General features: G+C 28.6%; 1 protein-coding gene across 2 annotated transcripts in view; it reads right to left on the minus strand.

Moving 5' to 3' along the window:
* The window catches only part of LOC107449454 (cell adhesion molecule Dscam1), a 168217-nt gene that overhangs the window by 59547 nt on the left and 92580 nt on the right, over window positions 1–16090 (minus strand). For both annotated transcript variants that reach the window (XM_087159005.1, XM_087159004.1), the window contains exons 3-4: window positions 9607–9768; window positions 3199–3348 (exon numbers count right to left, since the gene is read on the minus strand). In XM_087159005.1, coding sequence (XP_087015131.1) covers window positions 3199–3348; window positions 9607–9768 — 312 coding nt within the window. The remainder of the gene's footprint in view (window positions 1–3198; window positions 3349–9606; window positions 9769–16090) is intronic.

A 16090-nucleotide genomic window follows, 5' to 3' on the forward strand; every position in this document is an offset into this window, starting at 1 on the left:
ATTTTTTTTATGTAATTTTAAAATGCGTAATTTTACATGGTAAACTACATAATTTCAATGAAATAAGTTGAATAGTTCTTGAGAAATCTAATCTAAAACAAAATCTTACAATTAAAATTCGATTTCATAGGAAGTATTCGACCAATTTATTCTAATTTTGTATTTTGCCATGCGAAATTGCTTACTTTAAGATGAAGTAAAAAGTTTTAAACTTTACAACTCAGAACGACTTTTTCAATTTTCGACTCTTATTAAAGAAAATAATTAAAAATAATAAACATTTACTAAAATTAATATTTTGCATAGAATTCTGTTTGAATAAAGGAACTTTATAATTGTGTGCAAAATCTTTTCAATTCATTTTAAAAGTTCTCGAGTTATGGAGAAATACGTAAAAATAAAATTAAAATTTTGAGGTCCAAACTTTGGATCGCTCTCCTGACCAAACTATGGGACCATATTTCTCAGACCATATCCCCTATATTTTGGGGGTCAGAATTCCGAATCCATTGAAAAAAAAATTTATGTTTATTCAGAGAAGGTACGTTTTTGTGTCTTATTTCGTAACTTAAAATATCGTGTGCGCTAATTAATTAGCATACTTGAGGTCACTCCCTTGAGCCTTAAAGATTGAGTGCTAGAACGTGAAGATCCGATCATTATATCAAACGTTATTCTGGATGGTCCGTTTTTTTGGAGCTCTGAACATACACTTTTAATAAATATATTTAATAAATATTGCTTATAATCCAAGAATTATAATCATCCTTGAAATTGAGGCATTCATTTTCCCTTACCCTGCATATTTCAAGAAAATCGATTGAAAAACGTATTAAAAAGTAAACATTTAAAACTCTTATTATGCGTGAGTTTAATTTTAAAATAATATTTACAAACGTTTGCTAAGTTAAAATGAGATTCTGAGTTCGAAAAGGTCGCATATATTTAAAACAATAAGCACACAAATTTAAATAACATGAATATTAAACAATAAATGCTTTATAATTTCTACCTTTTACATGAATTGATTAGTTGTTACGAAATATTAGATATGATTTCCAAATAGTAATCATGTTGATTGAACCATAGTGGAAGTTTATTGTGATCATTTAGTAAACAAAGATGCTTTGCAGAAGATTAAATGTTGATGAAAATTATCTTGTATACATACATATTCATGAAATATTCGCTTTCTGAAATTTTGCAATCTTTCGACAAAGGAATATTTTGTTGAAATTATAGTGCTTATAACATACAATTTTAGCATACAATCCAATTGTTTTCAAAATTAAATATTCATCACAGAGCTTAACATTAATAAATTGTAGTATTAACCGTTGTTATAGTTTGTGGAATTTAAATATTTGTCTAATCCTGCTGAGTTTCTGCTCTATTACATGCAGTGTTTAACTACATAATATTGAAGAAAATAAATTTTTTACATAATATTAATATGAGTTAAATAAATAAGAAAGCGTGATTTTATGCCAGTAGTATTAACTATTGACGTAATACATATAGTTCATTAAGTTTACGCATGTTTAAATATACAAATGACATGAAATTTATTATTATTATTCGTATTTTTTCACTCATACAGGAAATTTTATTTAAATTTAATATGCAATGCTTTTAAATTTATTTATTATTTTTGTAACTTATTTATAAATACAATTCATGCATATATCTATCTGGAAAAACTTCAATTAATGATGAACTAAGAGCTGTACAGAAGGGAACTAAATTTAAATAATTAAATACAAATTGTAGAAATCACACATAAGAGACCGAGTATTATATTGTTGCTTTTGTGTTATTCTATTTTGTTTTTACGTCATTTCTAATCATTTCTTATGTTTTGCATAAATTTTTTTACCGCTTTCACCCGTAGTCACTGAGAAATAAGGCCATTGAGATCAAAAATATTCGTTGTATAAGCGCTTTAAAAATTATTAAGCCTTTTAAAGCATGTTACATGAGCTCGATATATATGTATATATTTCTTTTCAGTTTTGCAAATAAGCGTAGATATTGTTCTAATAGATAAATAAGCAAATAAATGCAAATATTTACGGCAGTAAATACTGTGCTAATATCTTTAAAAAAATATTACTGAAACTTGCAGTTTTCAAGATTTAAAAATTGGGAAATTTTTTCTTTTTTTTCCTTTATAAAAATTTATGCAATATTATTAATTTGTGAAAATTAAATGATTTTCCTTTGACTATGCGCTTAGTGCAAATGAAAAGGTGTGTGTCTTAGATTAATTTTAAAAATAAAATAAAATAATTGTTCTGAGGGTACTTTTACCCAGTAATTATTGAGAAGTTGAAATCAAATTCGCATATTTTAGATTTTGGTGAGCTTTTCGGATGCTTTTTTTAAGTGCAACGGCTTTGTCCGGTATTTCCAACACTGTTTCTGCATCTACGCCACTGATTTCTTAGTTATGAAGTTCCAAAAGCAATTGTTATTTATTCCCAAGAATGATGTTTTTTTGTTGTCCTCAATATAATTACCCGATATTTCTTATACTAATGCTTTCTTAAGTGCAATGACCATTGTCCGGGTTGCCAGAAGGATTAAGTTACTTTTCAAAAAGCTTTAAAACATTCATAAATATTTTCAAAAATTGGAAATAGATGTTTTAAATATGATAAGCTAATGAAAATTTAATTTTTTTTAATTTTTCAAACAAAGTTTATGGAGAGCGCCTGTTTGCATCTAAGTGCAAGCTAAATGGATGCTAAGCTTCAAGCGCGAATGAATATTAACATCGCCAACTCTTGAAAAGATGTAGCACAAGTTTTTATTTGCTTACGAAAAATAGCATGAATTAAATTTTTGTCTTACGAGTTTAACTTTTAAAATTGTTTAGATTGTTTTGAAGGCATAATTATATAATTTGATAGCTAAATAAAACTTCATGCAGTCGTGGATGATTACTTAAATTCAATCCAGTAATAGACTTTTTTCTTTGACTTGAAACGGAGTATAGTTACATTTCGGAAAATTTTGCAACACTCAAAATTTAAAATAAAATGGAAATATTTTAAGCTACAGAAAGATTGAAAAAGTTTTAATTTTGAGAAAGTTAAAGTTTTAAAAAGTACTATACAACCGTAAAAGCAAATATGTGCTAAATTTTATTGTTACATAAATTTGTCTGATTTTGTTTTTAATAATTGGCGTACTTACCGGTCACAGTTATTTTTCCAGCACTGATACTGACGACCATTTCACCCGTCAGTCGGTGTCGGGTCTGACATCGGTAACTCCACTCTGCGTCTTTCTCCTGCGTTTCATGGATCAATAACTCACCAGAAAACAGTACAGTGTGAGAACGAACTGAAAGCAGAGAGAAAAAAGTTCAGAACAGTGTGAGTACGAACTGAAAGCAGAGAAAAAAAACTTCAGAACAGTGTGAGAACGAACTGAAAGCAGAGAAAAATAACTTCAGAACAGTGTGAGTACGAACTGAAAGCATAGAAAAAAAGCTTCAGAATAGTGTGAGAACGAACTGAAAGCAGGGAAAAATAACTTCAGAACAGTGTGAGTACGAACTGAAAGCAGAGAAAAAAAGCTTCAGAACAGTGTGAGAACGAATGGAAAGCAGAAAAAGTTCAGAACAGTATGAGAACGAATTGAAAACAGAAAAAGAAACTTCAAGACAGCGTGAGAAGAAACTGAAATCAGAAAAAAACACGCGCTGAAAAGTACTCTGTAGAGAATGTGAAGGGTAGACTAAGATACATGCCTTCTTTACAACCATTTGGTTTGCAACCAACTTGAATTTCCATAACTCGAGAACACTTCAGCAATGTTTGAATTGCTCTTAACTGCTTTCTCTTTTGTGTTAATGACAGTACGTTTGGAGATTATTTTAATCATTTTTTAATGAATTGACTTATGACTAAAATTAAGATTCTGTACCCGCAATTCATTTTTTTCTTGCATGGGAAAAAATGTTTGGAAATTTATTTTCAAACATTACTTCTGTGGTCATTGACTTCTATCGTCATTGACTTCCGTTGTCATTGACTTTCTGTTGTCATTGACTTCTGTTGTCTTGACGTCTGACTGTCATATACTTCTGTTGTTGTTTCTAATCCCAGATGGTGTTGCTTAGCTACACCATTGCCACAAAACAAAAAAAATGTCTAAAAAGTCGAAAAACAAATACGGATCCCCTTGAAATCTCGAGAACAGTAAAACTATAGCATTTGAGAATATGGTTGGGGGGGGGGAGGCCTGATCAGCCTTGCACCAATGACACTCTTGTCCTCTTAGTTTCTCTTTTAAGTATGTTTCAGAAGATAAAGTAGCTCAATTATTAATTACTATTTAATGAATCATTTTCAAATTTTGATTTCGAAATTAAGTTTCCAGCAAATTTCGCTTAATTAAATTTTCATTTAAAATAATTGAAGTTGGCTTGTTAATTGTGAAGTTAATTGTTTCCTAATTATTAATTTAAATGCTTTATACTTTTTACTACAAGATAGTTTCATGGTTAGTTTATTTAACAACGTTAAGTAACTCAATCGTTATATAATATTCATTCATCATTTCTCGTTAAATAATATGACTTTAATGTTTTCAAACTTTTACTTCTAAGTTTTCGTCTCGAGTATGTTTCACAGAGCAATGTAGCTCAATCGTTGATTATTATTAGTTAATCTTAAAATGTTATTATTTCAACCGTTTACGAACTTTTCTCAAAATAATTATTTTAACCTCTATAAAAATAAATCTTATACATAGCTTAAACAAAAGATTTACAGATTATGCTTTCCAGTCTCTTAAACACCCATTAACACCAAACGATAAAATAAAACTTTCACAATTCCATTTTATTTCTCGCCTGGAAATAATTAACACTCAGAAATTTATTTTCAAAACCAAGCGATTTCCACAAGCAGTTAAAGATTTTCAACTTTAACTGCTGAGTAACTGGAGAGAATAAAAGTTTTTGATACAGAATAAGAATTATAATTACACTTGACTACAAAGTTTCGGTTTCAAGCATGTTTTAGAAAGCGAAGTAGCTCTTGAATGAAAACTCTCATTAATCTAAAGTTATAGGTGCAGTTATTGAAGAAAATAAGTATTCTTTGCTATTCGAGAACTATGCAATTAATTTCGAACAAAATTTTTAAAAGATGAGTTGAACGTCAAATTAGAGACTTGAACTCAAGTACAGAGCTCAAGATGGTCTTAAACAGTAACGGATAACACTAAGGAAAGCAATTTAAATTTATAGTGGTGTATAAAATTGACTAAGTTTATATTTAATGTTATGCAAGAAAAATCGTTTTTTCTTAAGAATGTTGATTTATTCTACCTATACGTAATATAAACTTCAATATTTTTTAATTTGTGTTTTAATTTTTAATTAATGCATTTAAAAACAAAGGATATTTATATTGAGATAATTTATATTGCATTTTATATGTAAGCTAATATTTAATTAATGTATAAAAATTAGATAATTCGTCATAAAATTTATATCATCCAATATATTTAATTGCATTTCATTTGTAAACTTAATTCCTCCAAATTGTCGTATAATGTAATTAATTTTTGTGAGTTCAAATTATAAATAATATTTTCATTTAATGCAAAATAGGTATTTTCACAATAGGTAAAAAAAAGCTCATTTTATGTTAATCCATTTCTTCTTTTTCTTAGGCACTACAGCTGGTTACCGGCCAAGACCGTCTCAGTCAGTTTACCCCATCTAGATACTCAATTTCATTTCACTTCTAATTTATATTTTATTATTTACTCTAAATTCTTAATTATCCTCATACATTTTCAAGCATTTTATTTGTAATTGATGATATAAATTTGTTTAATTTGATCGAGCATAAAGATATAAAAAATGTTATTTGTAGTTCATATTTTAAATTTTAATTAATGTATTTGCAAATAAAGAATAATTCAATGAAGATTATTTATATTGTATTTTATATGTAAGTAGAGCTTTAATTAAGCTATATAAATTAGACAATTTGTCATAAATAATACACCATTCAATGTATTTAATTGCATTTCATTTGTAAACAATATATATATGACTTCCTCCAAAAACGTCGTAACACATAATTTATTTAATGAGTTCAAATTATAAATTTAATGCAGCTTATATTCACAGTAGGAATGAAACGCTCATTTTATGTTAATCCATTTTACTTCTAATTAATATTTAATTATTTGCTCTCAACACGTAAAGATATTTTATATATTTGCAAGCATTTTATTTGTAATTCATGTTTCAAGCTTGTTTAAATTTTACGAACTTAAAATTATAAATAATTAATGCATTTAACTAATTTAATTTGTAATTCATATTTCAAATTTATTTAATTTATCAATGCGTAAGGAATACACTCATCTTACTATGGATATATTTTAAAAATATCCTTTTTTATGCTTTTTAAAACGTAGATGAGTAAGTGATTTTTAATAAAACCCTTAAAAGATTCAGTCAAGAGAAATAAGTAACCCTTTTTTCATTCCGAAAAGAAATTATGCTCTTCAAAAAATCTGTTCTTTCCATACAACGAAAAAATTATCTTCGTTTTAATGTCTCTAATCCACTTTCCATTGTATTTAATTCATCCAATTTGTCGCTAAAATTCCGAAATCTTGTTTCAAATAGTTTCATATAAAAAAGTCTTTTTCCTGCCAACGTTTTTTAATGGTTCTTGCTTACAGGCGACGTAACATTTGCATTAGCTGGGATAAAATTTATCATTGTTAAGATGTAAAAGCTGATTTGGATGTCGCTAAAGCTACAATCTTTTCTCTTAATTAAATGAAATCTTCTACGGATCGATGAAACTAAACTGCAGAGGAATTTTTTACTCAACCTTAAAGATGTATAATGTCAGAATCTCCTTCGTCCCTGTAAGGCCATTATCTAAATTACTAGTAAAAGGTCTTTAAAGATTGATAACAGTCTTTCGTTTGGGTTGTTTGTTTCTTCTTAAATGGAGAAAAACTCTGAACTATAGTTTAGAAAGAACTTCTCTTGAACAACGTTTGCACGATGAAAAAAACGAAATAAAAAAATCATATTTTTTCTTCTATATCTTTCAAAATTCAATGAACTGTGTGTAAGATCAAGGTTTTTTTAAAGACTTTTGCCAAAATATTCAGCGTTCTTTCACAATATACATTCTTTGCGAAAATATATTATTTTCAAGATGAATAAAATTTGGTCTCTGTGCTTGTAAATAATAGAACAAATAAAATATTTAAAAACTATGTTTAAGGGAATTGAAGGAAGAAAAAAAAATATTGTCACTTTTAAGACAACAAAGGTAGGGCCTTTTAGTTTTTAAAAGATGCAGTGGGAATTTTCGGTGATGATATAAGTTTTCTACTAAAGTGATACATTTTACATTTTTTGTTTCAATCTGGAAGAAATAAAATAATTTTTCTTCCCTTTTAATTCGGTTAAAAAGACGCAGTTTTTTGGATTTCTCTTTTAACCAAATTAAATTTCGCTTTGTTACTGTAGAAAAAGGATTGAAATTTAGATTGGCCATGAAATCTTTCCCAAATTTTCTATATCACTGTAACAAATGGATACACAAATATCACGTAACTTTCTTTTTTAACGTTTACTAACGTTTTCAACTTTTTTGACAATACTGTTTCCTGTTGAATGCTCCGAGTGAATTTTTCGTCAAAGTAACGAAATAACTTTCGTCTCTTCATCAATTAAACCAATTTCGTTAAAATTAAAGAAATATTTCTTCATTCTGCTTCGTCATAAATTACATCCATTCCAGATGGGGGATTTGAACCTGGGATCTTCATGGTGCGAAGACAACTTCTTAACCTCAATACAGACTAATCGGCTTTTTTCGTCACTTTATCAAAGAATATATTTTCGGCCGTCTAGTCTTCAATCGAGTGTCGTCATTCTCGCTAACAATCTCCCACAATGCACAACGATGAGTGTTCGAGTTGAGTAAACAATTTCACCATATATTTGAGAGTTTAAGTTTCGTCTCAAATCTCGAGAAATTCATGACGAAATTATTCTCCAGATTAACAAAAAAATGTAACTTAAGGATTACTGGATCGTCAAATGAAAAAGTTTTATTTCTGAGAAGAATTTCATAGGATCTAACGTTTTTCTGACTCCAACTCGAGCTTTGAGATCACGCCTCTGACCCCACACCCTTAATATTTAGATATTTTTCGTTAGCCATTATTTTTTCAGTAAAACTAAATCATATGAAGTAGATTCTAATTTAAATTTCGACACTTTAACAGCAATAAAAATAGCGATAAATTACAGAAATTTAAATTCATATTAAGTTTAAATGAATAAATAGAAAAAAAATCTGTGCAGCGTTTGGAGAAAAAAAAACGAACGAATTCCATTTTATTTTGTACAAACAATATTTGCGGAAATACTAAGTTTTTATGAATAAACGGCTAATCTTCGATATTGAAATGTTAAAATTTTATTAGAAAATGTTAACATTTCATTTTAAAATTTTATATTATTTTTAATTTTGTTGAAATTTAATGCCGAATTGTATAAACAAACGAGAAGTTTTGCTCGAAAAAGTTCTACTGAAATTACTTTACAGTAATACAAATTTAATATATACAGGGTGTTTATAAAGTCCCGGACCCATTTTGATGTTTAATAACTCATGAAATAATAAAGATAGATTAAACTTAATAACGTAAATGGTTAGATAGACTCAAAAAGGTTCAATACCGTGAGACACAAAGGGATTCCCCAAAGGTTAATGTGTGGTGTGGACTAATGTATGACCGAGTCATTGGGAGTTTCTTTTTTACAGAAAAGACGGCCTCATCAGTCATGTACTTAGATATGTTGGAAAACTTCGTATTTCCACAGCTAGAAGAGTTTCTGCCACATGTTTTTTTGCAACAAGATGGTGCACCACCTCATTGGAGTATCATCGTTCGTAGTTCTTTGAATGATCATTTTCCAGAAAGATGGATTGAGCGAGGAGGTCCAATTCCTTGGCCTCCCAGATCGCCTGATATAACGCCGCTGGACTTCTTTCTTTGGGGATTTATAAAGGACAATGTTTATAGGAGGATCGCGTCGAACATTGATGACCTAAAAGCCGGAATTACAACCGCAATAGCCTCTGTGGATGCCGACATGCTTGCCGCTCCCTGGCGTGAAATTGACTATTGACATGATATTCTTCGTGCGACGAAGGGGGCACACGTGGAAGTTCATTGACAAAGGTCATGAAACTTTTTGAGTCTATCTAATCATTTATGTTATTAATTTTAATCTATCTTTATTATTTTATGAGTTATTAAACATCAAAATGGGTCCATGACTTTATAAACACCTTGTATAATGATACAGTAATACTATAATAAGAATAAAAATACAGTAATACTACAGTAATAATAAAAATACAGTAATACTAAGTTTTCTCGTAGAATACTGTACCTTATTATGTATAATAGTTTAATATCATAGCATATGGCTAAATAACTGTAGCTTAATTTGTAGCATAACTATGTAACTCCAGTTTGGATAATGACTCATAGTTAATAAAGTTTCGTTCTAAAATAAACAGAACTTACTTCTTGTGTCGGCCATTTTGAGAACGTAGTCATCATTTCTGATCCATGAGTCTACAGAAACGTATTCTTTGACGAATGTCGGCAAATGACACTTGAGAACAGCTGTATTTCCCCGCACCACAAAGTCATCGTATACTTGAGGACTGAATCTTTGATTAATGACTGCAAAAAACAAACAAATAATTTAATTATTTAATTTTCTTTAATCTCACATATCAATACAGTATACAGGGTGTTACTTAAGAAGAAATAAAACCATCTCGAGATTGTTGACGAGATTCAATGTAAAATTTGAGAACATGCTCGAATTCTTTTTCAGCATGTCATTCTTACATTTTGTTGTTCATCACTTTTCGGCACAAATGTTGAAATACAAGGCCGGGATAGCCTGGTTGGTAGGACATTGAGTCCATGACCAAGAAGTCGTGCGTTCAATCCCCGCCTGTCCAAGTCTCCCCGTGTAGTAAATGGTGATTCATGCATGTTAAATCTATCTGCTCATAAAGTCCTCCATGTTCCCATAACAAATCATATCTCAGGAGGTATCGATAAAGAAGTTTCCTTGTCTTCTGGATTGGGTTCAAAATTACAAGGCTACAAAGATGAACATTGGTAGTCGTAAACCCAAAGATGAGTCAGCTGTTCAATGATGGTTATAAAATCAAAAATTTTTTTTTAAATACAGTGTTTTTCAGCGTATATCAAACATTAAAGCCATCCAATTCTCTATATCTCAACTCTCATTACTCATTTTGATAGGGTAATACTGAAAGCAAAGTTTAGGCAAGATTTCGCAAAACCATCACCAAAACATAAACTGCAAATTAGGAGATCATTGATCTTGAACGAGTTTTACAGAATTATTTTGCTATTCATTTACCCCCCATCAAAATCATATAGATTGTCTTTTATTATAGCAAATACATAGAGAATATTGTGAACAAAATTTGAATACCTAAAGTTAATTTTAAATTTTAACTGAAGTGCTTGTACTCAGTAATTTTTGATAATTTCCTTCTTTAAGTGACATAACTGCTTAAAAACTGTTGTCGTGCATTTAGCAAATTATACAGAAGAAGTATCAAAATGTCCTAAAATTAATTTTATTTAGTCTATATCTCTAAAAATGTTCTCTTTCTTGTGTTATTCATCAAAAACTTTAAATCACATTAAAAAATAAACTGTACAAGAAATACTTTAACAACATTTACTTAACCGTTAATAGACTTAACCGCAATAGAACGACTTATAAAATATATCTATGACTAAGTTTTGATTTTCAAGAACTTTCAACTTGAATTCAATGTAAGGAGTGATTTGTTCATATTTTATGGTTCCTTAAGTTTACTTGTGCAATTATTGAAAAATACTTTTATTTTTTAGTATTATTTGGATTTATAATGATTATTAAATACGTAGAAAATTATTATGATTATAGAGTACTATTAGGTTGATAGGTTCTTTATTTACATAGCACAATGCACAATGGGCCATAGGCGGCTGTCTGGAAAACACCCCTCAGAATGATCCGAAGGCATGCCTTCACAATTTGTGAGGTCAATTCCTTAATTTATATATGTACACCGAAGAGCCATTACATTATGACCACCCTGCTAATAACATACAGGACCACCTTTAGCCTTCAAAACTGCTAGTACCCACCGTGGCATTGATTCCACAAGGTGCTGATAGATAGTCTGAGGTACCTGGTACCAAGCGCTCACCAGCTTTTCCTGCAATTCCCTCACATTGCGAGGGGGTAGCGTGGCAGCACAAATTCGGTTTGCCAAGTAAGGCCACAAATGCTCTATTGAATTTAGGTCAGGTGAATTTGGGGGCCAAGACATGACTTGAAAGTCACTGGAATGTTCTGCGAACCAATCCATGACGATTCGATTCTTATGACATGGTGCATTATTCTGTTAGTAAACACCATCCCTAACAGGAAATTGCCATGAATGGGTGAACCTAGTCAGAAACTATGTTCCTGGGCGAGAAACCATGAAAACCTGGGCGAGCCCATTGTTACAGATGGAGGGTGGTCATAATGTTAAGGCTCTTCGGTATATATATATATATATATATATATATATATATATATATATATATATATATATATATATATATATATATATATATATATATATATATATATATATATATATATATATATATATATATATATATATATATATATATATATTTCTATATATATAGCTGACCGGGATAGAATACTATTATAATTTTCTATTTATTATTAAGATCTATTGGATAATTTCTAATTTATATTAAAACCTTCTAAGATTTATAATGAATATTGAATTCTATTGACAGTAATAATTATTATTGAGTACTATTAAAATTTATAATTATTGAACACTACTGATTATTCTAATTATTGCTGAGTACTGTTGGAATTTATGTTTATAGAGTAGCCATGAGAATTCATATTTTGCTTATCGTATAAAAAGAATGCTTAAAAATCTGCATGAAAACTTAAATATCTTTTTATTATAAAAATAGTTAAGTCACTTCTACATACACATTACCTTAAAGATCCTGAAAGTTGTGTAACACATTATATTTAACCGTAATGATTTTGTAGCACAAGCTTTTATTACATAAAATACTAACCATCTCTACACAGCTGCTGTTATTCTTTCGTTGCTCTTTATTCCAAAAGGTGATTTATAAATAACAAAGTAATTACAGCTAAGAAAAATTCCCATTAAAGTTAGTAGAATTACAGATATTCTCTTATTCTCCCTTGAACTTTGTTCGCACATGTATCTTCTATCTTTGAAGCTTAATGGTTTGAATTTCTTTCAGAAATAAGATAATATATTATTCACTAAAATATCTGGGCTGAGAAATTTCACGAAAGATTGGATATATTAGATAATTATGATTCTTCACTGGTTTAAAAGGATAAAAAAGTGAAAATCTCATTACGATTTTCTTTTTCTGTTGGCTATGACTAATAAACTATACGCTCATATTTTAAACAATATAATTACTTAAAATGAAAAAAAACTTATACTTTTTTATTTGAATAATTTGAACGTTGCATAGGTTATCATTCTATATGTTTCGTTTGAGTGAGGTTTCTGTATTTAAAAAAATATTTTTCTATGATTAAAAATGACGTATTGCTACGCTATTTTGAACTTTTTTTTAAACAATGAACTAAAAGTAACCGATATTTATTTCAAAAGTTTCCTAAGAAGGTTTTCAGCATACTTGAATATATTTCAATCAACAAAGCCCTAAAATGTGCCTATTACACGCAAAGTATCAGAATAAAAATTAACCGTAACGTACAAAAGATTTAAAATTCAAGTGAAAAGAATAATAATTCTAAACTTGAATTATATTCTACAGAGGCATTTTCGAGTATTAATATATTTCTTAGTCATTGAAAATATAAGTTAACAATTAAGTTAAATAAAAGTATTTTCCTTTTTTGCAAATATATAATCTTTTAACTGGCAAATAAACAGTTTTATCTTTTTGACTGCTTATGCATTAGATTAAAGAAGTACGATTTGTTAATTTATAATTATTTCCAAATGACAGTAGTTAAGAAATAGCAATTTAAAATTATATTCAATGAAATGGTATTTAATAGTAAATGTGCTTATTACAGAGAAAATAATTAGTAAGAAAAAAACAGTAGTATAAACATTAAAAAAAAATCTATAATTAAAGCACAATAGTTCTAATTTCGAGTTAAGCAAATTTTCTTTGAAAAGTTTATTATTAGCTTGTTAGCTATTTAGCTTCTTTTCAAAAGACATAATCTGTTATTTGACAAATAAATATGTTTTTCTTTTGTTTCGTTTAAATACTTATGCATTGGAGTGTAAAAGTGCTAATTGTTAATTCAGAATCATATACAATAGATAAGTAGTCAATCAAAATTATCTTCAAAAAATTGTGACATAGTTTCAAAAATATATTCAAAGCTTTTTATTTAAATTCACGATAACACTTTATTTCAAATTTCAAACCAGACCATGAAAATAAATAGTAAGATGCAAATAGATATTTTTATTTGTTTTTTGTAAGATCCAAATAGTAATTGCTTATTTATTTAATACTTAATAAAAATGAAGCGCATTAAAATATTATTAAAGGGCTTATTACTAAATTGGTATGGAAAAATAATTTATAATTCTTAAACTACAAAAACCGAAATATCTTTTACGCACAATAAAATACATGCTACTGATTTTTTCACCTATACATATAATAAAAAAATTCTTGAACTTAATAGGTATAATGTAGCTAGCACTTTTTTTGTAAAAAATCAAACTAATCCAGGATATCTGATTGAGAAGGACAACGAAAATTAAATCGAAAATTGATTTGCATTTAGTCAAAATAAATTGGTAAAACAGGTGTGCTATGTGACGAGATCAGATATATCCGTTAAAAACAGTGAAACCGATCAGAAACGTCCTAATCATGAGAAGAAAATAAAGATCATAGAGATATCGCAGTACATAATTAAAATTTACTCCTCTTTCTAATGTACAATAATGCCGAATGAAGGTTGTTTACTTTTTTCAAGTCTAGAAATCATTTTTTTTGTATTGTCTCGCATTCTCTACTTAGAAATAATTGTTGTAAAGAAAATGTAACATGTAAAGTCATATTTTAAGTTCCAAACCATTATATTAAATTGTCTATAGTTTGCCTAAAATAGAAAGCTTATTCAGATTATTTAATAATGAAAAATATGAAAGTTGAATAGAAAATAATAAATCAGTCATAAAAAATTAGCGTCAATCATTTTTTTATTGTCTCGCATTCTCTACTTAGAAATAACTGTCGTAAAGAAAATGTAACATAAAAAGTCATATTTTAAGTTCGAAACCATTATTATTAAATTGTCTATAGTTTGCCAAAAATAGGAAGCTTATTCACATTATTTAATAATGAAAAATATGAAAGTTGAATAGAAAATAATAAATTAGTCATAAAAAATTCGCGTCAATCATTTAGAGTCCTGGAAATGCCAGTTAAGAGATAGAAAAATAATTAGTCAGACAAATTAAAAAAAAATGCATTATCCTAAGTTTTACTAATTCGGCAAGTGTCTTAAACGACAGAAAAAAATAATTAGAGTTTGAGAAATAATCAATCAGATAAATTATAATAAATCAGAAAATACAGGAACACAGAAATAGCAAAAATACAGTTTCATAAGATATTAAAAATTAGTATAATGTGGCAAGTACCTTAAAACACAGAAAAATAATTAGGTTCGAGGAGTACTCAATCTGACAAATTATAATAAATCAGAAAATGCAGTAAAACAGATAAAACAAAAATACAGTATCATAAGATTTATTAATGCGACAAGTACCTTAAAAAACAGAAAAATTGTTAGAGTTCGAGGAATACTTAATCAGACAATTTATAATAAATCAGAAAATGCAGTAAAACAGATAAAACAAAAATACAGTGTCATAAGTTTTATTAATGCGGCAAGAACCTTAAAGGACCGAAAAATAATTAATCAGAGTTAGAGGAATAGTGAATCAAACAAATTTGAAAAAAAATGCAGAATCATAACTTTTACTGATGGGGCAAGTGTCTTAAAAATAAATCTAGACAATTCCATCTCTATGCATTATTATAATAGAATTATGTGGAATCCCTTTTATAAGGTACATTTTGCAGGAGAAAAAAAAGAAACAATTTGCTAATCAGAGACGAAGTTCATTGTTGGTTCGCCAATATTATCGAATGCCTGTACCGAATGATATCCTTTCAGCAATCCCCCTTTATATCTAGAAAGAAAGAAAAGAAATCTGCGAGAGCTTTTCTGTCTCTCGTAGGAATTCTGCAGACACGATACTCAGCATTTCGGAATAAATATAAAAGAGGCGACTTAATAAGGAAAAGTAATAAGCAACGTTGCAGGTGGGACTCTTTGATAAAGCTGGATAGGTCCACTTATTTGTGACTTACGGAACAAACTTCGAATGCCATAAGAATACTTCTTACAGGCAGATATATATAAAAAAATGATATCAAGAGAAGCGTACGCCATTTATGTATATGGATTTGACGTTTTTTGAAGAAAAATATAGACAAATGAGAATACAGTTTATTTTTTTCCCCGTTAAATAATTAAAAAAATAGGGGTTCTTAAAAGTACAATTTCAGTTATATAAAACAATCTACTTAATTAAATTCAATATTTATTTTTCTGAGGTAAATGACTTTTCAAAGAAATATTTATTTTATTACAGTCGTTGAACAGCAGACCCAATTTTTTATAGCTTGCGACTACTAATGTTCAACTCAGTAGCTTTGTAATTATGAACTCAATCCAGAAGACAAGGGAACTCCTAGATCAAGCATTGGGGAAAATTTCATGGAAGACTTTTTGATGGTTAGAAAAGCCACTAAAACCTCTCACGGTTAACCTGATAGAAAGGGGACTCTATCACATTTTCCGTCTCTCACTGAG

Source organism: Parasteatoda tepidariorum, chromosome 3 (assembly GCF_982258835.1).
Source record: "Parasteatoda tepidariorum strain Cologne lab strain chromosome 3, Ptep-v5.0, whole genome shotgun sequence".
NCBI lineage: Eukaryota > Metazoa > Arthropoda > Arachnida > Araneae > Theridiidae > Parasteatoda > Parasteatoda tepidariorum.